We start from the raw sequence: 27,093 nt of genomic DNA on the forward strand, positions 1-27,093 counted from the left end.
CTTTTCAAAATCTCTGTACGTGGTAGAGAGAGTCCAATCAAACTTGGAGCTTTTATACGTTCTAGAAAATTACGAGCTTTAAAACAATATTCAATAGTCCTGGGCAAATTTAAATATGTTCCGTATTGATGTCATATGTTACTCCCCTGTTTTGAATAGCTCTCTCTAGGACACAACTCCAAGGGCATTTAAGCTACATTGTCAAATTGATGGCAAACGTGTGAGCCAGGAGCATGGCACAGGAATGTTCATTACAACAGTTTGAAATAGGAAAAAAAAATGACAAAATGTTTTTAGACAGGATGGATAAAGACATTGCCATCTAGTCATTATACAATGGAATGCTATGCTAAAGTGGAAATTTATGACCTAAAGCTAGATATGCAGATTGGTGGTCTCACACCAAAAACAGCAAGTTAAACCCTGGCCGGTTTGGCTTAGTGGTTAGAGTGTCGGCTTGTGGACCTATGAGTCCAGAGTTTGATTCTGTTCAGGGGCGTTCCTTAGTTGTGATTTGTTCGAGCTCTGGTCAAGGTCATGTGGGAGGCAACCAGTCGATTTGTCTCTTTCACATCATTGTTTCTTTCTCTCTCTCTCCCTCCCTCCTACTCTATCTGAAGATTTAAAACAAACAGCAAGTGAAAGAATGCAATGGTGTGAATCTATTTATATAAAGCTCATAGATGTGCAAAACTAAACAACATACTGTTTAGGAATTCATACATTATAGTAATGTATAATATGCATATCCATGCATACAGTTATATGCAGGAAATTGGTAAATACAAAGATCAGGATAAAGGTGTTCTTGAGCAGGAGGATGGGGCTGTGACTGGGAAGAGGCACATGAAGCTCCAACAGTACAGAAAATGCTCTATGTCTTGGGCTGCATGGTGCGTGTGTTGTTTTTCATTTCGTTATACCTTATACTTCATATATAAGCTAAATATATTCTTTGGACATGATATATTTTCTAATAAAAATACATTAAAAATAAATCCCCCAGAATTTTTTTTTTGGTTAATCCTCACCCGAGGATATTTTTCATTAATTTTTGGAAGAGTGAAAGGGAGTAGGAGAGAGAGAGACATCAATTCGCTGCCTCCCGCATGACCCTGACTGGTGCCAGGGATCTAACCTGCAACCCAGGTACATGCCCTTGACTGGGAATTAAACCCACGACACCTTTGGTCCACGGGTTGATACTCTAACTGCTGAGCCAAACCGGCCAGGGCTCCCCTAGCAGTTTTTAAGTGAGGCTACATTCCTAGCACTTTGAAGAAGGAAGAGGTTTTTGTTTTTTAAATTCTTGTTGCTTTTCTTCCAGAGTTCATGGATTAGGTAATTTTAAGCAAAGCATTTCTCACTTGTGCTTTACCTAAAAGGCTGATGATAGAAATTCAAACTGCAGCAGCTTCCTGTTGGTGACCATCAGGAGGTGGATTAAGTAGACAGATCATCTCTCTCACTTACACTCTGTCCTCTCCTTGTTCGTCTCAGATGTTGCCGTGGTGGACATGAGTGATATCTCCAAACAGCCTTCACTATTCTACCATCTTGGAGTTCGAGAAAGCTTCGACATGATCAATAATGTGATCCTGTACTATGACACTGACCTTGACACTGCTATTTTATTAAAGGTAAAGGGCATGGTTCACCTCTCCTGAATATTTCATTTTGGGAAAGCAGTATTATATGTTCAATTGAAACAAATAAAGACTTGCTTGTGCAATTTGATTCAAACCTATACATTAAAAAAACCATTGCTCAACTTGGATAATAATAAGACATTCAACAGTTACCAAAATGAGCAGAAAGTATTGGCATAGATATAGTCAGTATTTAATGTCATTTTTCCTCAGTTTAAAGCAGAGTAAAACTGAAAACGTGTGTTTAAGCACAACTCAGTAATGATTGATAATTTTTAAATGTATTTTTGCAAGTTTTATACAAATGCTTTTTTGGATAACATAATACCCTTTTTTAAATGCTCATATTTATAAAATGAATATCTAAGATGAGTTACTACAAAATTCAGCTAATACATTAATATTTTTGAATATCTTAATGTTGGTCAGACGATCTTAATCTGTGTTAAATAATTTCAGGAATGAAAGATTAGTTTGCTGACAGCAGTGTCACTCAACTTTGACTGCACTTCAGAATCACTTGGAACCCTTGTAAATATCCCAGTACCCAGGCCACACCCCAGACCAATTATATCACAGTCTTGAGGGAACTTTTTTAACCTCCCAAATCTGAAGCTAGGGGTGAGAACCAGTGGTTCAGAGTTAGCTTTCATGGACATCATAATTTGTGATGGCAAATTTGGACATTTTTATGTTTCTTGAGATTTAATATTAACCAGATTGTTCTGGGTTCGGTAATAATTTGAGATTATTTCCTGGTAGAAATTCCACCTTCTTCAGCTGTGCAACCTGTATGTGTTATATATCACATGCACTTTACATAGGTATGTGCTCTGCAATTATAGCAGAGAACCGTGTTTTAAGAAGTCATTCATATGACATTGCAAGAAGGAATTATTTTATTACTGTACTGTACATTGTAGAATAGTTTCCCAAAAGGCTATAAAGTAATCTAAATTACTTTAGATGTTAATTTATTTTATTCATTTTCACTAAGGTAGTTATGCTTGGAAATATTTAGAATTAGAAAATATGGAAGGATACATTATTAAGTATATTTTTTATGAGAAACATGAAATTAGAGTGTATTTTTCCCAATTTAATACATTTTTTTTCTCAGCTGTGCCTCAATGAACTCCTCTGGAAAGTCCCATGACCTAGATATGTTTTAATTTTTTTTTTTATCCTCACTCGAGGACATTTTTGCATTTATCTTCAGGTAGAGCGGGAGGGAGAGAGGGAAGAAGAGAAAGAGAGAAACATCGATGTGAGAGAGACACATCGAGTGGCTGCCACCCACACAACCCCAACCAGGGCCGGGGACAAACTGCAACCGAGGTACATGCCCTTAGCAGAAACCGAACCCGGAACTCTTGGTCCATGGGCGGACGCTCCAACTGCTGAGCCAGACCAGCCAGGGCAATAAGTTTTAATTTTTAATGATATGGAATAATATTTTCTAAAATGGAAGTGAGTAGTCAGTTATATCTGACCCCAGAAGAAAGCAGTCTACACTTGTCACCAGAAACTAGAAATCTCACAACATGTAAAACAAGTTTTATGGGGCAGCTCTCTAATTATGTGGTTTTTTTTGGCAAATGTTGGCTTGCAGTGCATAAATGATACAATCAAGGACTGCACAAACATTCTGCTAAGTTAGCTAAGATTGTTGTCATTGAATTTGAAAATTCCTATACAACTACAGTAAGGGGTTAGGAATCCTACCAGTGACACCCCTTCCTTAGGAAGGCTTTCTGTGGGGGTGGCCTGCATTCAGAGCCCCAAATTTGAATCTCATTCTCTCTTGGGACAAAAGCATTGCCATTGTTATGGGAAAGTTCTTATAGCCATAACCCCCCCCCCCCTCATAGTTCCAAAGCTACCAATTATGATACATTTTTCTTAGAACATGAATTTTACAATTCTTGGAGGCTCATTTTATTTGAAGCTTTTTACAGGGAAGGTTTCAACTGATTTACTCTGGATGATGGGTTGGGACAAAGTACTTGCTTATGGAAATTAACTGTTTTGGAAAAACACTATATTCAGCTCATCTTTTCTTTTTCTTTTCAGGATATGGTAACTCAGAAAAACACAGTAAGTGTTATATATTCAGATTTTTAACTTCGTAAATGTAAATGCGTAAAATGCTTGCCTGAAAATCCCACAGACAGCAAAGTGATTACTAATTGTGCCTGTTGGTTGTGTTTCTAAGGGGGGTAGAAACACTTGTCCCTCAAGCTGCCAGCTAACTCAGGCCCCACTCAGCCATCCAGGCTGTGGTGCGGAAGGCAAAATCAGGCAAGTGTACTTGTTCTTTGTTATGCACTGGGACTTTGAGCCTGACCAGACTAGTGGTTGCCAGAGGGTTGGAGAGTTGGGGGACTGGGTGGGAGTTGAAGGGATTAAGTACAAATTGGTAGTTACAGAATACTCATGAGGATATAAAGTACAGCATAGGGAATATAGCCAATAATAATTGCTAGGGCTATGTATGGTGACAGGTGGGTGTTGGAAATATTGAGGGTAACATCTTGTAAAGTATACGATTGTCTAATCACTATACTGTACACCTGAAACAATACAAAATAATACTGAAAGTAAACTGTAATTGAAAAATTAAAAAATTAAAGTAAAAAAGCAAAATCACATCCCAGCACTTAAAAAAGAGGAAAAATATTTTTTTGCTGGAGCTAGTACCCAGTACCCCCCAAACTTCACACCCCTAACAACGGAGAAGCATGAATTTATACCTCAGTTAATATGGGGGCTTAGCCCAAATTCCCTGCCACAGCTGAAGAGAGGTGGTACAGATTTCCACTTCCTTCTGTCCCATTTATGTGCTAAAGTCTCCTGATTTGGCTTAAAAGTTTCTGCAATGGCATATTGATAATGCTGTGTTGGTTTGAATTGTATAATGAAACCTCCACTCTAAAACTATTCTAATAAGATCATGTCCTTGGAAATTATGCCAAGGTTATCCTGTATTTTGAGTGCCCCCTCCAAACTGCCTTTCCTTCCAGAAATTGTGACCTAGACTAGGGACAGTTGCTTCATTCCCTTTTTTATTTTGGCCCTTAGCCTCTTTCCCAGTGGCCCTTCTAGGAAGGAAGGGCCTCTTGCTTCTTTTTCTATTTCACTTAGAGTTCCCAGAGGGAGAGGGAGAAAGGGTCCCCCAGGAGATAGACATCTCCTGAGAGTACCCTCCACAGGGGAGCAGAGCTTTGCTGGACTTTATCCCCTCCACAGAAGGCCCCACTCTGAAGCTGTGGGGTCCAGGCTTCTTCTCGCTCAGGCAGAGTTCCTTACCTGAAGCAGAGTCTTGACCCTCCTCTTCCAATTCAGAAGATGAAGTTCTAAAAAGAAAACAGGTGGATTACCACTGGAGCCTGGATTTAACATGCCGACCTGTAAAATGAGGCATCAGGGTGATTTTTATTACCTCTTGCGGGGAAAATGGGAAAATATTTCACTTCATTGTGTCCCAGTTTATATAGATATTGTCCACTTACAGGGGGTCTTTCCTGTTCTTTTTAGATCTCTATTTCTTTCTTTTTTTTTTTTTTTATCCTCACCCGAGGACATTTTTCCATTTTTTGTTCAGATAGAGTGGGAGGGAGAGAGAGAGAGAGAGAAACATCAATGTGAAAGGTACACATCGAGCGGCTGCCACCCACATGACCCAACCAGGGCCAGGACTAACTGCAACCGAGGCACGTGCCCTTAGCAGGAACCAAACTCAGGTCTCTCTGGACCGCAGGTTGACGCTCTAACCACTGAGCAAAACCAGCCAGGGCTAGATATCTATTTCTTAAATTACCTTATTCTTGGAGATGGGGGTGGGAGGTGGTCCAGTCAAAGGAGATTAAGCCTGAGGCCGGAAGGTACAAGTTGTAGTCCAACCCGTCTCTAAAGAACTTTGAGCAGTCATCCCCCTCCCCACCTCAATCATCAGTGTCCTCATCAGTAAAAAGAGAAGGTTGAATTCTGTCATTTTATTCATAGGTAACTTCCAGCACTTAATGTATGTCATTCCATATTTATCGCACAAGTGAAAAGGCATAATTTGGATTTAATGTAAGGAATGTCTGGGAAACAGTTATTCCTTAAAACAAGAATTACATTAAGGCAGGGTACAAGAAAGGAAACTCTTTTTTCATCCTGTTGGGTATAACATGACCTAGAACCTTCAGGAGACTTAGTGTCATTCTGTTACCATTCCACTATATACCTTCCCTTCTCTAGAACATTCTCCCTCCTAAACAACCAGGAAATCCTCCAATTCTTTTTTTTTTTTAAGTTGACTCTTGCTTTTTTTATCCATTTAATGTAAAAGAAAATTGTCACATCTAATAGTGTCAAAAATGTGTTAAATAGGTATAAATGCCTTTTATTTATTTATTTTTAAAATTAATTAATTTATTTTTGTTACAGATGTTTCTCCTTTTTACCCCCACTCCCTCCAATTCTTGTTAGTTCTAATTATACCATGGCACCATTCTCCCTAAGTTTTCGTTTGTTTGTTTTTTTAGGAATGAACTTATTTTAAAGGATTTGGCAACTAATCTCTGCTAAATTTGGCATTACTTTAGAATTCTGTGCCAGGTACTGGTTGCCATGCTTGATGGGGTATGAGAAATTAGAGCATTCAGAACAAAATAAAGGACCAGAGGCAGCTGGAAGGGTATAAAGTAGTACCTAAGAGGAAAGGTTGAAGGGACATGAACCTTGAGAGGTATTGTTTATGGTCATTTTCAAATGTTATCCCCTTTTGGAATGTAGGGAGACAGTTATTTCTTTTACCTCAGATGCCGTGGAAGTAGGAGGAACTCAGAAAAGGTTAGGTTCAGCAGAGTGGATGGCTCACAACTAATGGAGATTAAATGTTGAAATAGAATATCAAAGTAAATGAGGTGACTTTTATTTTTTATATGTTTGTATTTATTTATTTTTTATTATTATTTTTATTTTACTTTATTTTTTTAAGAGAGAGAGGAAGGGAGAGAGGGATAGAAACATTGATGTGAGAGAGAAACATCGATCGGCTGCCTTCTGCATGCCCCCTACTGGGGATCGAGCCTGCAACTCTGGGCAGGTGCCCTGACCAGGAATTGAACTGGGACCTCTCGATCCGTGGGATGATGCTCAGTCTACTGAGCTGTACAGAAAGAATAGCCTTTTAAAAATAAATTATGCACATTCAGCCAGTGTGACTCAGTGGTTGAGCATCAACCCATGCACCAGGAGATTGCTGGTTCAATTCCCGGTCGAGACACATGCCCAGGTTGTGGTCCAGATCCCCAGTGGGGGGCATGCAGGAGGTGGCCAATTGATGTTCTCTTTCATCGATGTTTCTATCTCTCTCTCCCTCTTCCCTCCTTTCTCTCTAAAATTAACAAAGGAAAATTTTTTAAAAAACAAATCATGTTGGCCCAGCTGGTGTGGCTCAGTGGATTGAGCATTGTCCCATGGACTGAGAGGTCCTGGTTCGATTCCCTGTCAGGGCACATGCCCGGGTGTAGGGCGCATATAGGAGGCAGTTAATTGATGTATCTCTCTGTCCCTTTCTCTCTCTCTAAAAAAAATCAACAAAAACATATTTTTAAAAATACCAGCTCTCAAATAATAAAAGATTATTAAAGAGAATCTGTTCACTTGCCTCCTTCACATGGATTGGAGTAATGCTGCTTGGAGCTGGAGTATGGATTATATAACTCCAGAGTTTTGAATCTGATGAAATTGTGGGTTTGTGATCATTGGACAGCTTTTATAAAAGAGATACAACATAGTCATAGTTGGTGTATTATAAAGTCCTGCGAGTCAGGTGTACAGATTAAATGCCACACACTGAACATGCAGCTGAATGCTTGAAGTGATTTGTGAATATATGGAAACCAGGAAGCTTTGAGATCTCTGTCTCTTCAGGTAGTCATTTTATGTTTCTAGAATTGTGCCTGATCATATATTGAGCTTGTCTTCATTTAGTAGAGGGATGGTGTATTAGTGTTCTCAAGAGAAGCAGAACCAGTAGGAGATATATAGAAAAGGAGAGGGCGATATTTATTATGAGGGATTACCTCATGTAATTATGGATGCTAAGAAAGCCCACGATTTGCCATCTGCAGGCTGCAGAACCAGGAAAGCAGGTAATGTAATTCAGTCCGAGTCTGAAGCAGGGTAAGCTGATGCTGTAACCCCCAGTCTAAGGATCAAGGTAGATGAGATGTCCCAGCTCAAGCGGTTAGGCAGGAAAAAGTGGGTAGATTCCTCCTTCTCTATTTTTTGTTATGTGCAGGCCTCACTGGATTGGATCATGCCCACCCACAATAGGAAGGCAATCTACTTGACTGAGTCCACTGACTCAAATACTAATCTCATCTAGAAACACTCTCACAGACACATCTAGAAATATGTTTAATCTGGAAACACAGTGGCCAGTCAGGTTGACACATAATATTAGCCGTCACAGATAGGCATATTTGCTTTTGTTTTTAAGATCAGTTGCTTTGCAGGGATGTAAAGGATGGGAGGCCAATCTCTAGGCTTCAGGCTAGATCAGCCCTGCAGCCATTCTGGGCTCTTCTGTTTTTTGACAACATAATATCACCTTTTGTGCTCACCTTTTTTTTTTTTTTTCAGATAATGCTCATATTCTTGTTCTAGGGTTAAAAAAAACTATTTAAGTATAATTTATATACCACAAAATTTACTTGTATGCACATAATTAAATGTTTTTTTAATAAATTAGAGTTGTGCAGCCATCACCATAATCCACTTTCTATCCACCCCACCCCACCCCCGTCAAAATACCTGTTTGCAGATAATCCCTCAGCTCCAAGCATCTACTAATTTGCTTTATGTCTTATAGATTTACCTTTTCAGAATTTTTCATATAAATGGAACCATACAGTAATGTGGTCATTTACATCTAGTTCCTTTCACTTAGCATGATGTTTTTTAGGTTCATATGATGTAGCATGTATCAGTAGTTCTTTCTTTTTTATTGCTGAATAGTATTCTATTGTATAGATATTCCACATTTGATTTATATCTTCCCTAGTTGATGGACATTTAGATCGTTTCCACTGTGTGTATGCTATGAATAATATTGCTATAAATATTCAAGTATAAGCCTTTGGGTGGAAATATATTTTCATTCCTCTTGGATAGATACCTAGGAGTGGAATTCCTGGATCATATGGTAAATACAAAAATCTTTAACACTTATCACATTTTACTTCATAATTAATTATTTGAGTTAAAACATAATTCATGTTTTTTTAAAGAATAGTTTATTGATTTTTAGAGATAGAGGAAGGGAGAGAGAGAGAGAGAGAGAGAGATCAATATGGGAGTGAAACATTGATTAGCTGCCTCCTGCATGTCCCCTATAGAGATCAAGCTTGCAACCTGGACATGTGCCCTGACCAGGAATCGAAACGGCAACCTTTTGGTGCACAGGATGATGCCCAACCAACTGAGCCATACCGTCCAGGGCTCAGTTTTTACTTACAGTTTTATAAAATGACTTCTTTTTCATCCATCTTCAATTCTTATGCTATTTTCTACTGCTTTCGAGATAGCAAAGATAGCCACTTTCAGCATTTTATCACTTGTTTATATAATGAAAGATAAAGGTTGTGCCTTTATGAGAACAAGAGTGAAAATATAGCCAACCCCGAGAGACTCTGTATTAAACCTTGGAACTTTCTGGTAGTTTGTGATTAGTGTACATGTCTAGGTATTCTTTAACTTTTGTTTTAATTTTCCTTTGCAAAAATAACTATACCTTCAAAGTATGGTATGTGTATTTTGCAGGTTGATTTCCCCCTGGAAGTAGCCTCTGAGACTGAGTTTAGTGAACAGGAGATTTATTAAGAGTGCCCTTGGGATCAACCCTGAGGAGAGGAGGGAAGGAAGTAGGACTGGGCAGAGAGATAAATCAAGCAGGGGTGCAGGCTCAATGACAGCCTTGGCTGACTCCATGGGGAGCTCTAGATCTGGAATGGCCTTCTGAGTTGGGATGAGATGGCCAGTCCTTTATATTCCTACATCAATCTCTCACTGGAAGGAATGTGATCTTGGGTGAGTGCTCTCTGCAACTGAGGCAGTTCTAGAAGGGGCTGACAGAGGGGCTGGTGGCTGCAGTGCTCCCAGCAGCAGGGGCAACATGTCCTTCCTTGAAGGGAGGTCTAGGTGTGCACTTGAGTATCCACCATGTTGTAATCAATTCATTTGAGAACTATGTAAATTATATGTACTCCAAGACTAATGAATGTATCTCCAAGGATGGAAGGCACAGAAATATATATTTTTTTCCATTGAATTGATAGGCGATTACCGTGCTAGAGAGGAAACATGGAGACATAAACCTCCCATGTCCCCCAGGAAAATTACTAGGATAAGATGAGATATTCTACACTATATTTGTAGAAGGAATTGTTAAAAGTACACTAGACTGTGCCCTGGCCAGTTTGGCTCAGCGGTTAGAGCGTCAGCCTGCAGTCCAGGGAGACCAGGGTTCGGTTCCCACTAAGGGCACGTATCTCGGTTGTAGTTTGTCCCTGGCCCTGGTTGGGTTGTGTGGGAGGCAGCCACTTGATGTGTCCCTTTCACGTCGATGTTTCTGTCTCTCTCTCTTCCTCTCTCTCCCTCCCACTCTATCTGAACAAAAAATGGAAAAATGTTCTTGGATGAGGATAAAAAAACAAAAACAAAAAAAGTACACTAGACCTTATTTCCATTTGTCGTATCCTAAAGCCAGAGTTCAGTTTTTAAAAAGAAAAGTCAAATTTCCAAGCTAGGGATCGTGTTATTTAAAAACACCTTATTAAAAAACTGTGTGGCTAGCCCAGCCAGTGTGGCTCAGTGGATTAAGCATCCTCCCATGGACTGAGAGGTCCCTGTTTGATTCTCAGTCAGGGCACATGCCCCGGTTGCAGGCTCAATCCCCAGTAAGGGGTGTGTGGGAGGCAGCCAATCCATGTTTCTATCTCTCCCTCTCTCTCTCAAAAAAATCAATAGAAACATGTTTTTTAAAAAAGGCTAATCTAGTTCTCTGATCCTTGGCCAGGTAGTTATTTTTTTTTTCTGGAAAGTCAGTGAGATTTTATGAAAACTTATTGTTCTAATTAAAATAGCTATCTCTATAATCCTAATAAATCAGAAATTCTTTGAAAAACAGACATTGGCAATTGGATGTATTGTCTATAATATTGGAGGTCTTTTACCTGGCTTACAACCACACTTAAGCCTGGAGTTGAGAGTAACAGAATATCTCCTGGTCCTTCCCACCTGCCTTCTTCAGTTTGCTATGGCTTGAGATCCAGAATAATCAAGGAGGATGGTATAGATTGCTTAGGGACACTTTGATGAAAGGACAGTTAAATTTCTTCTTCTTTTTTTTTTTTTTGCTTTTCTGAGTTCAGAATCAGAATTTCTACCACTTTTATTAGTGAAGGCCCTATTTCAAACAAGAAGGTACATCCCATAGTAGATGGGGAATTTTATTTTGTACATAGAATATAATTTCTATGAAAACATCTGCCCTTTGAATGTTTATTTCATTGGTGTAGCTATTTTTTTAAGTTTCTACCTCATCTTAAATTCTTTGTTCAAATGTTTTTGTCCTTTTTTTTCCTACATACCTGTTCTCTTTTGAATTGGAGTATTCTGGAAGTGAGAGCCAGAAAAGTTTTCTCTGTACCTTTTGATTATCACAGGAGTAATGTCACAGTTCACAGGGCCAATGTCAGAACCAAATTATAAATATTTATTTTCTCCTGCCAACTGAATAAGTTTTTGGTGACCTATGATACCCATTTATTTCCTTTACATTGATATGTAATTTGCATACCATAATAGTCACCATTCACTCATCTGTTTGTGTTGGGTATTTTGTTTTGTATATCATGGCTTTCTTTATTTAAGGATATTACATAATTAAGCTGGAATGTCAGTGACAAGAATCCTGGGAAGGGAAGAGGAGGACATGATACTTCTCTGGCTCTGTGGTCTTTTGTGGGCCAGTTGGTAAACCTTGCTAGGTCTCAGTTGCCTCCTTTATTAAATGAGATGACTAATCAAGTGATTACTGAGATTCATGCCAGCTCTGAAATAATTCTCTTGCTTTATGATAGCCATTTGGTTGAACAAAGCAAATGGATGATTGCAGTAGCTCAGTTATCACTACATGGCATGTCTTCAGCAGGAATACCTTCATTTACCTTTAAATAGCAGAATACCTTGATTATCCAGTTGAAATTGTTATTCAGCTTTTGTGTAGCAATGTAGAATGGTATTTGCATTGATCTTTTAAAAACTGCATTTCCATGATTGCATGTGTGCTGATTTTAAAAATTGTCCTTTAACTGACTAGAGAATTATATCTATTAAGCTTAAACTTTGTAATCAGCCCTGGCCGGTTTGGCTCAGCAGTTAGAGCATTGGTTCGTGGACCAATGAGTCACGGGTTTGATTCCGGTCAAGGGCATGTACCTTGGTTGTGGTTTGTCCCTGGCCCTGTTTGGGGTCATGCGGGAGGCAGCCAGTCGATACAGTCGATATGTCCTTCTCACGCTGATCTCTCTCTCTCTCTCTCTCTCTCTCTCTCTCCCCCTTCCACTCTATCTGAAGATAAAGGGAAAAATATCCTCAGGTGAGGATTGCAAAAAACCTTGTAATCATTTTTTAGAGCAGCACTCCACTTGGATTTTCTTTCTTAATAAATTGACTTTGTCACACGTGGTCATGTGAAATAATATATATTTTTAAATCCTCACCCAAGGATATTTTTTTATTTATCTTCAGATAGAGTGTGAGGGAAAGAGAGGGAGAGAGAGAAACATTGATGTGAGAGAGACACATCGATTGGTTGCCTCCTGCATGACCCTGACCAGGGCTAGGGACCGAACCACAACTGAGGTACGTGTCCTGGGCCGGAATCAAACCCACAACTCTTTGGTCTCTGGGCCAATGTTCCAACGGCTGAGCCAGATCGGCCAGGGCTTAAAAATTATTGTTCCATGTTTGTTCATGTGCTCCCTAAATTTTCTTGGGAACAACTTTCTGTGCTTTTTTAGTTTCAGTCTTCCCTAACTGTTAGCTGATTTATTGTTTTTGACAATGTCCTGAAACATAAATGTCCCACAGTCTGATAAAATTATCATTGGGCTCCTTTGCAGAGGTACTTTATAAAGCCAGTGTTTAAGGTTTACTCTGACCTCAGGAAGGTTCTTCTCAGCTCTCTCTTCCCCTTTTCCATTTTGTTAAACTTCTAGCTGGTCTGCCTTTTACCTATTCCTATCATGGAACTACCAGCCTCCTCTTAATTTCTCGCCACAAAAATCTCAACTTTTTGACAGTGCCCGTAGTTTTGAACTTCCCCATGCTATGTTCCATATCAAGTCAGACCCCTTATGGAGAGCTGCAGAGTTCTTTGTTCTTACAGTGTGCCTGTCCTCCTAGGCAGAGCCTCTGCACCTATGCTCCAGAGCTGGGGGTGGGGATTAGCAACCTGCCTCTCGGAGTGAGTAGCAACCCTGATCTTCTCAGCTTGCCTCTGTTGGCATCGAAACTTTGCCCTATGTGAGCTGGGACAAAGATAATCAGGGCATAGTATTCTTGGTCTGCTTTGCCTAGAGTAGAGTTTCTGCCCTAGAAGTGGGAACTGGGTAGAGAAATGGGACCCTGGTCCTCTATACCACACTTGCCTGGAATAGAGCTTCTACAACATAGGGCTGTAGTGAGTGAAAATGCTGGTAGTCTGACCTTACCAGGGGAAAACCATCATCCTAGAGCAGAGGTTAGGGGTGAGAGGGAGCCCCATATTCTTGGCTATACCAACCCAGAGTAGAGCTTCTGTCATTTTGGGCTGGAGGGTAGGGAAGGAGCTGGTTATAGCTCAAATGCTAGTCTCATTGTTCTTACCAAGATTTAGTAAACTTTCTTGAATAAATGTTTCTCTATTTGCTATATGCTCTTAAGGAAATTTATAGTGACTTTACATGTTTTTAAAAAATAATTTTTACCAATTATGGTTCTTTTTTCTGGGGAGAGGCTCTGAGGAGCTCCTCATACTTCTAGTGTAGCTCTAACTTTTTGAAAATAGCACACTCCATTTCTTCAAAGATATTTTACCTTCTAGACTTCACTGATCCACACGTACCTTTTCTCCTTCTTATTCTGAAATACAAAGACTTTTTATGCCACAAATTCAACCAATTTAAGGTAGAAGAACAAACAGTTAACTTCTGAATGTATAAGTGACATTTAATGTAATTTAATTTACTTCAGCAATATAGCTTTCTTGTTACAGATGAAGGATAACTTTGTCTCTAACTTACCAAAACCTTACTTTGCTGGGAAATTTGAGTCTGTCTGAGAATTTAAAGACATAACCTGGAAGGAAAGGGTCTTTGTTTCTCTGGTGTAGGAAATTCCCAGTGATTGCTAAGAAAGCTATGAGCCTTCTTTCTACTGTGCCCCTCTTATCACCCACACACCTGAATTTTTGCCACTTTTATTTATAACACATGGGCATTTGTATTTTCATGGGTTTAACCCCAATATCTGGTGCCCATAGGGACAGTCTCCACCTGCTATTTTGCAGCAGAGTAAGTATTCTCAGAAAATCCTATTTTCAGGAACAAGAGAACATCAGGAAGCTTAGTATAAGACAAGGGATGGACTGCCACCTGCTTTTGTATCACCTGTGAACTAAGAATAGTTTTTACATTTTTAATTACTGCAAAAAATCAGAAAATGAAAAATATTTCATGACATGTGATAATATGAAATTCAGATTTATGTCCATAAATGAATTTTTATTGGGACAAAGTCATGTTCATGTGTTTATGTGTTGTCTGTGGCTGCTTTCTTTCATGCTACAATGACAGAGCTGAGTAGTTGCAATAGAAACTGTATGGCCTACAAAACAAAAAATATTTACCATTTGGCCTTTTATAGAAAAAGTTTGCTGACCCAATCTAAAATATGTTTGAGTGGAACAGCACTAGTAATTTTTTTTCTTAACAAAATATTTTAGGGCCTAAAATCATGTCTCAACAGAGCTATAGATGCCCAACAAGGTACAAAAGAGAGACAGAGTTTCAGGACAATTATTTATGTTTTGAGTTCAGGTAGAAATGAGAATGCCATGTGTCTTTGTGTAAATAAATCTTATTCAAAAGGAAATCTTAAAAATGTATGTCACATGTGTATTTGTAAATAAATAATTCCCCGGTGTTGTAAGTTTTCCCAAGTCTTCTGTTTGATATAAGATCATAGGATTCTGATAGTTTTCTCTGTAATTTATGAACTTAACTTAGAAGAAGCTATATTCCTTATTTGAATTCTCATTCTTGGAGAAAGTGTGTTTCCCAAGGTATGTCTACATTATGTCAAAATACCTAAATAACTCTCCATTAGTTTAGTTTTAAAAATTAAATGCAAAAAGTCAGATGAATTATTTCTGGCACCATATAAATTATTTAAAACTTAGTGAAGGGATAGGAATTTAAAAGTTTGACATTTTGAGCTAGTTGCTTTTATGACAATGTAGATAAAAGATTTACTATGATATAAGAATGTCATATAAAAAAGTATTTTAACCCTCCCATGTGTTAAAAATTAAGCATTGATTTAGTATACTTTAAAGGTAGTCTTTATGCTTTACAAAGGATCACAGTTCACATTGTAATTATTCCATAGAAAAAATATATTCTTTTACCTGTGTATTATTTTACAAGATTTTTTGTTGTTGTTGTTAATCTTCACCTGAGGATATTTTTTTCATTGATTTTTAGAGAGAGTGGAAGGGAGGGAGGGAGAGAGAGAAACATCAATCGATTGCCTCCTGCATGACCCCAGGGTCGGGGATCAAATCTGCAACCCAGGTACATGCCTTTGACCAAAATCAAACCCAAGATCCTTTGGTACATGGGCTGACACTTTAACCTCTGATCCAAACCGGTCAGGGTGACAATATACAAATTTTAAACAGATCCCTTTTCAAAACATCTCTGAGACTAATCATATTTATCAGTATCTGCTTCTTGCTTAACAATTTTTACTCAACAAAGTTTATAGTTCACTTGTGGTTAAATTATCAAATAATATGGCTTTTCCATTGATGCTGAAAAAAAAGAAAATATGCCTTTACACTGCAATTCTTGGTTATCAGTGGGTTCAGGTTCCCTCTGATTTGGAAGGTAGGGACATGTAATGAAACGATGTGACTTCCAAGACTTCAAACTCATAAAATCTCTGCCAGTGAAGTTCTGAGACATACACAGGTCAGTTCAGCATTTAAAACCAAATTTTTGTTGTACATCCATGTGTTAGAGCTTGCAAAATTGAGTGGTTTCCTGTTCTGTGCCTAATGGGTTCATAATTATATTGCACAAGTTGTGATGATACTTAGGCATTTTTCTCCTTTTCTGTCCCACCAGGTTCCAAGTCCACAGCTGTGCTTCTGCATCAATTGCTTTCTGAAACCTTTTTGTTTCTTTTTTCCAGGTATCTGGTGGAAATTATTATTTCATCCCATACATTGTGACACCGTGTTCTGATTATATTTGCCGTGAGAGTGATTTCCAGAGGCGTGCCTCAGAGTACATGCTACCCAACTGGGACGCCATGCTGGGTCCCTCGCGTGTGTCCTTGATTGACAGGTTCACTAGCCTCCTCAAGGACATCCACATGACCTCATGGTAATTCCCTTCAGCCTTCACCGACCCTAGGAGCTTTGCCACAGTCTTCCCTTCACGTTTATGGAGGTGATACACCTTCAGAAAACCAAAGTGTCTGGAGAATGGGGAACCTCTGCCAATCATTTTTAAGTCATCCTGGAATCCATTGTTGTTTCTTACTACATCACTGAGTTAGGCCATTGAGGTGTAGCCAAAAGTGAATAAAACTGAAGTTAAGAGGTCAAGGTTGAGCCTGTGTCTTGCCTCAACTCTGCGTGACTTTGATAACTTCTCTGTAACCATTTCTCATGTAGATAATAAGGAAGTTAAGCCACTGATTTTTTTAATGCTCTGAGATTGTGTTTTAAGATCATTTCTGAAGATGATTTTCTCCCCCTTCCCACCCCAATCAATTACTGAGGTTGTTAAAATGCCTTAGCAAGGTCATTCCAACCACAAATTGTGCTGTAAAAGTTAGGATGCGCTGAGTCCAGCTGAAGCCAACCTGACCTCAAGGATGTCCTGTGATGTGTTCTTTGTAGATTGATATTGGAGAAGGTGGGGAATACTGATTCAGAGATGGGCAGGTTTGGGTTTGAATCCTAACTCAGGCTATTTCTCACTGTGTAGCCTTATAAAAGTCAGCCCACTTAGTTGTGCCTCAGTGCTCAAGAAACCAAACTTGACAGAAAAATGATTCTGCTTAACCAAAGAATCCTGTTATTTTGCTTGCAGCCAATTTAAAGGATTTACTCCTGTAAGTTATGTCATAAGGAGAAGGATTTTTCCTTTCAAAACAAATGAAAATCTGAAGCACTGGCTGAACAGACTTAAAATGTAAAGGACCGCATGTCCCACTTAGGCTCAGATCATGGCTCCTTGAACTGTGGAGTGTCACTACTGTAGTATTGGTGTAAGGTACACAGTAGTAAATAGTCTGTTCTCTTTTCCTACCCTATCACCTTTTCTCAGGATACAGTTTCCTCTACAGACTTTATGGGACAAGAAGACTGAAGGCCTGGCCTGGTAGTTCAGTTGGTCGGATCTTTGTCCCAATGCACCAGGCTTTCGGGTGTGATCCCGGGCCAGGGCACAAGCAGGAAGCAACCAATGAGTGCATGGATGGATGGATGGAGCAATGAAATCATTGTCTCTCTCTCTCTCTCTCTCTCTCTCTCTCTCTCTGCCCCCCTCTACCTTTCTCTCTCCTTTCACTCTCTAAAATTAATAAATGAAAATTAAGAAAAAAAAAAAAAAAGACAAAAGAGACTGGAAACCTAGACAGATGTGACCACATGCCAACATAGAAAGCAAATGGAGAACTTCTGTGGCACATTCCTGGAAAGCCTCATTCAGTCACACCTTGCTAATTATTGTCTTATTACATAATGAATATTTTAGTGAAGTTTAGGGAGAAAGCTCTCCCAGTATCGTCTTTTCAGGTCTAGCAAAGAGGTAGGCTAGCTTGAATCTGCTAGATGAACAAAGTCTTTTCAAGAAGTGGACTCAAGTTTGTTTCTCATTCAGTGTATATATGTATCAGTAGGAAAACAACTCTTGATTTGGTTTAATTTTAAAGGATTTGAAATACCTGTTGGTTGATTCCACACCTTGAACTGACAGATACCTGACAATAGTTAGTGAGAAAGGTAAATGGTGCTAATGGTTTAAAAATATCTATAATGAGGATGGCAAAGTTTTTAGCTCAAGTGCCAACTCCTAATCGGTAAAGGCTGCCTGGAGCCCTGTGCTAAAAAGAAGGGGTTGGAAGTCATTTCTACATTTACATTAATTAGCAACATCTTCCCTGGTTCCCAAAGGTAGAAATGACTACGTGCTTATTACGTATGTAATGTCCTCAAGCCATACTCAATTTGATGTTTTGTTTGTTTATTACAAGTTACTCTTCTTTTTAGGTTTCTTAGTTATTAAAACTATTTTTCAGAATTACCTTTGAAAACAAGACTAAACTCAAGTGTAACTTTTTACTTGTCAGGCTAAACTAATAGTGCCTTAATAGCTTTGATTCCTTTATAGTCCAAATGAATAATGGCTGTCATCCAAGTTAAGGACTCACTAGATTAATAATAGAATTTTATACTCAATAATATAATTTTAAACATTGGTAGAATCTGCTAATTTGCTTATCATTGGGGTAAGAAGCAATAGACAAATAAGGAAATAAGAGATTAAAGAAATGCACTGATATTTTTATATCAGAGTGCTTTCTGTGGAGCATCACTTCATTCTTTAAATGTTTTTGAATTGTTGTTATAAGCATTGGACCAGGCTGTGTATTGTATACACATTTATTTGGCATAGTTTTATAATTATTAAATATAAGCAACAATTGTTCTTGCGTATTTCTCTTTTTCTGAATACTATTATTTAATTGAGCTTATTACATTTTTTAAATGAACAGTCTAATTTTACTTTCTCTAGTTAAGTCATTTTAGCTACTTAATGGATTGCCATTATTACTGCTTGGCAATGCTCAGTCTCCATTTAAAAATTACTTGGAAAGTGGACAATAAATTTAAATAACTCTATGGTCATTATAAGTCATCCTGGATGCATGGAGATGCAACCTGAGGTTTTTATGTTTCCCTCTCTAGTGTTTATTACAAAGAAACCTTGTTAAATAAGATCCGGAGAGCCAGAGAGAAATATGAGGGCGATCAACTGGCAAAGGAGCTGTCTCGGATCAAACTCAGCATAGATAATACTGAGATTCTGACTTCAGACATCGTCATTAATTTACTGCTGTCCTACCGCGATATCCAGGTATAAAATAATGCTTACCTGAGGCTAACACATGCCGAGTTCTTCCTTGGCATGAGGAATTCCTCATATGAAGTACTCTTATACTAGTTGCACTGTTACATGACTGTTTTATAGACAAAATAGGTATGTGGCTAGGTCATGGGTCACCCACTATATCTGTTGTGGTGGAAATATCTGAGAAGGTTTTGTCATATCAGATAGCTACTCCAACAAAATCTCATGTGTGGTGCTGCTCACTAAAAGAAATGCAGAGTTTAACAGTTTATATTCACTTTATGCTAGGCATTGTTCCAAGCCCTTTGCAAATCCTAATTCATTTAATATTCATTGCAAGCCTGTGGGTTGAATACTCTGATTATCCCCATTTTACAAACGAGGAACATGAGGCCCAGAGAAGTTAAGTGACTTGCCCAAGGTCACACAGCAGTTGTTAAAGTCATGGTTCAAACTGAGGCAATTTGCTCTTAATGCCTCTGCTATGCTGCTTCCTTTAGGCCTTTGTCACTTCTCTCTTTGTTTACCATCACCCAACAGTGACATGGAGAGCAAGAGTAGCTGATGCATGTCCAGGACCCAGGGAATGAAGATATTTATTCTAAGACAAGTGTCAGAGACTTCTGGAGAGTTCCTGAGACAGGATTTGTGGGATGCAGTACCATGAAGGAAATTGGATGTGTCCTCCCTCCAAGTTTAATGCTGTTGAGCCATTTCTAAGAATGTCTTACCTTCCTTTCTTTTGGAGGAATGTACAAAGGCAGTGTGCCTTATCTACATGATTCCATAAAGCCATATGGGAGATTGTTGGGTAGAGGTCTAAATCTAAACACAAGAGGCATCCATTTAGGACCTCAACCAAGAACAGAGTCAGTCACTAAGGAACTCATGTCCCTAGTGATAAACAGATCCATGTAATTGATTTTAATAGGATTTTAGCGATGATTAAATTATACCCCATGGGACAAGAGAATGGAAATGACCATTTTTGAAGTCTTTCTTCCTGAGCTGCTGGCTTCCTCCTGTCCTTGCCTTTACACATTTCTTCTTTTTGTAACCTTATGTTAGTGGGACTTTCAGGCATAAAGGTGAGCCAGAAGCTTCTTGGAATACACTTTCCTTGGGTGGCTGCATTCAGGTGCAGAGCCACAAAATAGGCATGGGATTTCAGTGGGAAGTCCTCTGCTAACTGGCTCTCAGCAGGTTGGCCAGTAACAGTGATTCTAAGCTTGGCTGAAAGGGTACCAGATGGTACTGCTCAGAGGGGTCCCAGCTGAGACAAACATGGTAGCAGTTTTTCCATAGGTGATTATGCAGTTTAGGGCAGTGGTTCTCAACTAGGGAACGTGTGGCAGTGTCTGGAGGTATTTTTGGTTGTCACATCTCAGAGGGGGACGGGTGCTTTTGGTATCTAGTAGGTAGAGGCCAGGGATGCTGCTTAACATTCTACAATGCACAGAACAGTGCTCCACAACAAAGGATGATCCAGCCACAAAATGTCAATAGTGCCATGGCCGAGAAATCCTGGTTTAGATTAATTCGTTTCTGGCAAAATAGGAAGGACTGGGATGTTTCTTCCCTTTATGTGTCAAGCGACTGCAAGATTTCTTGTATGTTTATGTCGTTCATTTTAATCCACAGCTGTTCTGGTGGTGGTAACTCTCCTGCACTCAAAACATGGTACCTTTTTTCCTGGCTGCTGGGTTATAAGTAACTTCACTAAATGCTATCTGTAGGGAAAGGCTTATATTTAAATGCTGAGGCTATTTCATGTTTATAACTTCAGAAAAATCTGTGAAGATCTGTGTTTCTTCTCTTTCTCACCTTGGGACCTCTTGCCAACAGGACTACGATGCAATGGTGAAGCTGGTAGAAACGCCGAAAATGCTGCCTGCATGTGATTTGAGCGACCAACATAATATTAAATTCCACTACGCATTTGCACTGAGTAGGTAAGGATGATAATGTGTGTATAGAGTTTTGAAGCAAGCCACCTGTTAAATTCTGCTTCCTTCATTTACTCAGTGCTCACTGAGTAGAAGCTAGATCATGTGCTCAATGCCAAGGTTATGAAAATGGGCAAGATCTTGGTCTTCAGGAACTTTGTCTTTGGAACATATATTCTGTGAGATTAGCCATGTAACTTAATCTTGCTAGTTCAGAGCAATAAAGGTCTTAATGAAGGTTGGTCCAAAGCACTATGGAAGCGTAGCAGAAGGAGGAAGTAATTCTGCTTGGGCATTTTCTGGGGTCTTTTGGGCAGGGATTTGAAGACTCAGTAAGAATTACCTCATGGGCAGGAAAGAGTGTGGGATAGGAGTGGTGAAAAAGCCATTCCACTTGGCCAAAACAGAAGAGGAAGCATAGAGTTCTTCATGGGAGGTGTGTCTTCAGGGAACAGTCAGTGTGACCAGAGAACACAAGTTGCAGATGAAGCAAATGCATGCAATGAGGCTCAGTGAGGGTGAGACCGTGTCTTGAAAGGACCTTGTATGCATGACTGAGTTGATAGTATCTTGTAGACTGTGGGGTACCAGTTTAAGCAACAGGATTAATATTGTGTGATAGGAAAAGAGGGTGTTGTCTTCATGTACTAGTATAATCTGAACTTTGGAATACAAATAACTGGGCTATGTAGAGTATGTGAGACTTGGGAATTCTGACCTGGGGACCATGATTCTCAAAAGCTTACATGCTAGGGGTATTAGCTAAGCTGCTGTAATAAAGGGAGCCCAAATGCAATCCTTTAAATTAGATTACAGTTTCTTTTTCACATAGCAGTCTAAAGGTAATTGGATCAAGCTAGTGGCCTAGTACTGTTCCAGAGGTTGATCAGGGACCTGTCTTCTGACCGTTTTGTAGCTCTTTCATTTCTGAGTGTTGTCCTCTTTTTCCAGTTGAAGCTCAGTCATTGGTACTCTGTGTTCCAGTCTGTGGAAAGGGGGAAAGAATTGAAGTCCAGGGCAAGCAATTTCCTTTAAACCAGTAGAATTTGCACATGCCACTTCTACTCACATTCCATCGGTGAAAACATAGTTGCATGACCCCATCTAGCTGGTAAGGGAAGCTGGAAAATGTAGTCTCTAGCTGGGCAGCCATGTGCACATCCAAACTCGGCTACCATGGATTTGGAGGATATATAGGAGTTTGCTGTAATTCAACCTCACAAAATCCCAAATGCCTAAATGTCTTAGTCCTACAGTCTCCGTCCTGCCTTGATAAAATGTAGGAATAGCACTAGGAGACTGCGGTGAAAACCATGCCCAGTTACACTTCACACCAGGCCTGTCCTCTGCTGGGGCCAGGAATGGTGATACTGAATCATACAGCAAAAAACTCTGGGAGGGTATTAAAACTTGGCTTGAGAGCCAAAGAGTTCTGTCAGCTCCTCAACCTTCCATGGCCAACGTCTTCCACAAGGAATGAATAAAGTGAGGGTTGCAGTTGACCTGAGTTAGAGGACTCTAGTGTCTGGTTTCTCAGAGGTTTGGCTTTGCTTCTGCAGCTGGATTAGGTTACAGACTATGAGCCTGGCACTGGCAGCATCTGCAGGATAGCAGCAACACAAGCTTCAGGAGTCTCATGAAACATTTTAGGTCACATCTCTATCTTTTATATTGAAGTAAAATGTATATGCAGTGAAATGCATAAATCTTAAGTATATAATCTGATAAGTTTTGATAAACCGATATTCCATGTAAACGTCACCTCTATCAAAATATAAAATATGTTTATCCCCCAAGAAAGTTCCTTTGTGCACCTTTGCAGGCAATCCCCACCCCTCCATAGACGACCACTGTTGCAACCTCTGTCTCCATAGATGAGTTTTTCTTGTTCTTGAACTTCATCTAAATGGAATAACACAGTATTTACTCTTTTGTGTCTGGCTTCCTTCACTCAGTATTGTGTTTGTGAGTTCGTCCATGCTGTTAGATGTATCAGTAATTCATTCATTCTCATTGCTGTGGAGTATTCCATTGTATGGAAATGCCACAATTGATTTCTCCATTTTATTGCTGGTAGACCTTTAGGTTGTTTCCAGCTTGGAGATACTATGAACATGCTGCTAGGAACATTCGTGTGCATGATTTTTGTACACAGATGGACATATTTTTGTTGGGTATATAGATTATACATGTGTCTTACTGTAGTCAACACTGACAAACAGTGGTAGTTAGGATTTTGATTCCTTTGGAAGGGGTAAGCTTTATGGTCTCTGTGAAAAATGTGTCTGCTCTCTCCCCAATGGTCTTTAAACTCAACATTCCAAAGTAAGGAGTGTTGGGAAGGGCATCTTCATTAAGACTGGAAAATAAAGTCCTATAACTCTTTTCTCTCAGATAGTGGTTCTACTTTTATTTATACTTAATTATACTTGATTGACAAGGATTAAATAAGTTGTCACTGGTGAAGTTCCTGGAAGAATGCCCAGCACACTATAAATGCCATTTAAAAAAAGTGCCATAAATAAAAATTAAGAGGGCCATTTAAGTCACTCACCATCATGTCCTTTTCTAGACATAGTAGAGGTAACTGTTGTCAAACAGAATGAAACAGCATGATTATAATTCACTCAAAGTAATAAAAGAATAAAACAAGTGTTGAAAAGGAAAATCAGTATCTAAAAGAAATGGGTGCAGCAGGGTAAAGTGATCCCGAGACAAATATGCTTCCAAATTGGAAATAGAATGGCTGGATTTGCACACCAGAGAGTCAGCTTTCTCTCTGACCATGGGTCTTTTCCTTCTCATCTGATTGTCCCTTCATAGACAGTGGCTCTGTATTGTAGTCCAGGCAGGGCCCTCAGTGCCAAGAGCCTAATTTTCTCCAACCAGCTAGGGATTTTCTAAATAATTACAATAATTGCTTCATTTATACATGGACTCTGATCCTGAATTTCACATCTTTGCTGTAGGTATAACTTGGCCAGCTGTCAGTATGGTCACAGTAGGATTTGGCATTATGTACAGTTTTGAGGAAGTTTAGGGAATTACTTTGTACTGAAAGAGGAGAAAATAGTGATGAGCAAGTAGTGCTTTTTCCTGCATTACAGTTGATTTCTAACTCTTAGAAAGTGGAGCAAATCATGTCCATAAATTATTTACTAAAGGTTGGCAGTAATGAATGATGTTTGGTCCTCAGATGGCAAGGGCTCCCTGTTATTAGAAAAGCTGACTTGAGCCAGCCAGTTTTTCCCGATAGCTTCCACTTCACTGCATTCAGAAGCCCATTCAGGACTGCTTCAGGTTTCCATTGAGCAGTTAAATGGCTTGCCTCTCAGTGGCATGAAATCCTTTATGAGCAATTTTTATTTGCTGCTGCTTTTACAGACAGGATTATATTAGATATGCTAATGCAACCCAAAGATTCTGACGAGGGATCCAGGCACCAGGAAAAGAATGGTCTGGAAGAATAACGGAATCAAAGTCCTAGGTTAAAAACAACAAAGCTTGCATGTCACAAAATTAGAGTGTACTCATTTTACTTCCTGCATCTTTGGGTCAAGATCTACTCAAGCAAAATTCAACTCATTGAATTACTCAGCAAGTGGAGGGGAAACTGAATGCATGGCATATTTATGGAATATCTGATGTATCACACTAAAAGTAAAGTTAAAGTAAGTGATGGAGAGGGGAGGACACTCTGTGGGCCCTAGAAATGTGTGCAGAGAAGATATTAGACTAGATGATTCCTTGTAAGTTCACAAATTTTCTGGTTCTCTTCGTGGTCAGGAAAACAATCACCATAAATATGTATCCTTCTTTTGCAACATTGTTTTAGGTACTTGGAGACAAATACACTTTAAAAATGGGGAGATGTCATCATTTCTGTACTTTACAAACATGTAATAAAGAATGTCTATTTATATAAACATATAGATTAAGATAGTGAGATTGAACAGTGAACATAAACAGAGGAAACAAAGAAAAGGAGGTTGGTGGTTACTGCAGAGACAATGAGACCACACTGTCCTGGGGATATGTGTCCCTCTACCCAAGCAATACCCTGCCTGGATAGCTTAGAGGCTGAGACTGAGATGACTGTTGTAACAAGAACAAGCTTGCAGCCCCTCTAGCATGGGCTGGATTCAGTAGCATTCATCTAATATCTTCTCTGCACACATTTCTAGGGCCCGCAGAGTATCTTTCTCTCTCCATCACTCACTTTAACTTTACTCTTTGATCCAAGGGCTGACACTTTAACCACTGAGCAAAACCGGCCAGGGTTGTACTTCATTCTTTTTTTTTTTGTTCAAAAAGAGTGGGAGGGAGAGAGATGGAGAGAGAGAGAGAGAGAGAGAGAGAAACATCGACGTGAAAGGGACACATCGAGTGGCTGCCACCCGCACGACCAACCAGGGCCGGGGACAAACTGCAACCGAGGTACACACCCCTAGCAGGAACCGAACCCAGGTCTCTCTGGACCACAGGCCAACGCTCTAACTGCTGAGCCAAACTGGCCAGGGCTGTACTTCATTCTTTTGATGGTTGAATAATATTCCATTGTATCAGTATACCATATTTTGTTTATTCTTTGGTCAGTTGATGGACATTTGAGTTATTTTTATTTTTTGGCAATACCAGGGAGGTTTGTATGAGCCCGGTCAGGAAGTCATGTTTGTTACTTCTTAGCACATTTCATTGGCTAAAATTCAGTCACAAGACCCAACCTAACTACAAGAGAAGTTGGGAAATGTAATATGGCTGAGTGCCTAGGAAAAAATTAAATTGGGTCTAGTGAACACATTATAGTCTCTACTACAACTTGCAAAATAAGGAGTAGAGTTTAACGGGATCCATCCATATAGAGATTCCTGGGAGCATGTCAGATAGCAGAACCAAGAGTTCAAGCACAAATACACTTCAGCTCCTGTTGCCTTTAAGAGTGGGAAAGCCAGCCTGAGAAATGCTCAGCTCCACAGGAGAGCTTGCCAGCCTACTGTGGAGCCCAGTCTTCACAGATATTACTTTGTGGTCCCAGAAGACTGGGAAAGGTTGGAATGATGGAAACAAAGGTGGGATGACTTAATAGTGGTTCTTCCCCTGTTGCATAACTAGGTCCTATTATGCAACATAATAGAGTAGGAAAACATCCATTTTGGTTTGTGCTTCTTTGGTTCTGGGCAATGTTCACACTAAAACACAGGTTGCCTCTAATTTTGTCCTTCTCGTGTAATTAAGAGGCATCTGGCTGGAGTACAGTACCTGTTTTCTTGTGGCAGGTCTATATCTGTCAAGATCCAATCAGGAAATAGAAACCACTCTAAGTGTTTAAAATTGTTATCTCTTGTGCTGGTGTTGTTTATGATAGCCATTCTAACAGGTGTGAGGTGATATTGAGCACCTTTTCATGTACCTGTTGACCATCTATAAGCATTATTTGGAAAAATGTTTATTCTAATCCTCTTCCCATTTTTAATCAGATTTTTTGTGTGTTTTGCTGTTGAGTTCTATATATATTTTTGGTATTAAATTAGCCTTATCATGTGTATTATTTGCATAGAGAGTTTTGAGTAGAGGAATAACATGATGTCACTTAGACTTAAGCAGGATCACTCTAACTGCTGCGTTAAGAATAGATTGTAGAGGTGAGGGTGGCAGTAGGAAATGATGGTGACTTGGACCAGAGTGATAATTGTGAGAGTCATGAGAAGTAGGCCAGTTTTGGGTATGGTTTGAAATAAAGCCAACATAATTTGTTGATTTAATAAAGGATGTTAGAGGAATCAAGCATGACTCCAACATTTTTGGCATGAATAACAGGAAGAATGGAGTGGCCATTATTAAGTTAGATGGAGAGGACTATGGAAGGAAGGTTTGATCAGACAATCAAGAATTTGCTTTTGGACATGTTAAGTTTGAGGTATTAGACATGCAGGTGAGATGCCAAGAAGGTAGTCGGGATTTTAGTGGAGAGCTCTGGGAGTCTCATTAGAATATAGATGGTTTAAAAAATCATGACATTGGATGATCACC

General features: G+C 39.3%; 1 protein-coding gene across 1 annotated transcript in view; it reads left to right on the forward strand.

Annotated features, from left to right (window-relative positions):
• Window positions 1–27,093, forward strand: part of MAP3K15 (mitogen-activated protein kinase kinase kinase 15) — an 89,504-nt gene that overhangs the window by 4,890 nt on the left and 57,521 nt on the right. The window contains exons 2-6 of the mRNA XM_036270182.1: window positions 1,501–1,640; window positions 3,723–3,746; window positions 16,167–16,360; window positions 18,955–19,123; window positions 20,963–21,069. Of these exons, the coding sequence (XP_036126075.1) occupies window positions 1,501–1,640; window positions 3,723–3,746; window positions 16,167–16,360; window positions 18,955–19,123; window positions 20,963–21,069 (634 nt within the window). The remainder of the gene's footprint in view (window positions 1–1,500; window positions 1,641–3,722; window positions 3,747–16,166; window positions 16,361–18,954; window positions 19,124–20,962; window positions 21,070–27,093) is intronic.

The sequence above is a fragment of the Molossus molossus genome, unplaced genomic scaffold (assembly GCF_014108415.1).
Source record: "Molossus molossus isolate mMolMol1 unplaced genomic scaffold, mMolMol1.p scaffold_m16_p_2, whole genome shotgun sequence".
Lineage (NCBI taxonomy): Eukaryota > Metazoa > Chordata > Mammalia > Chiroptera > Molossidae > Molossus > Molossus molossus.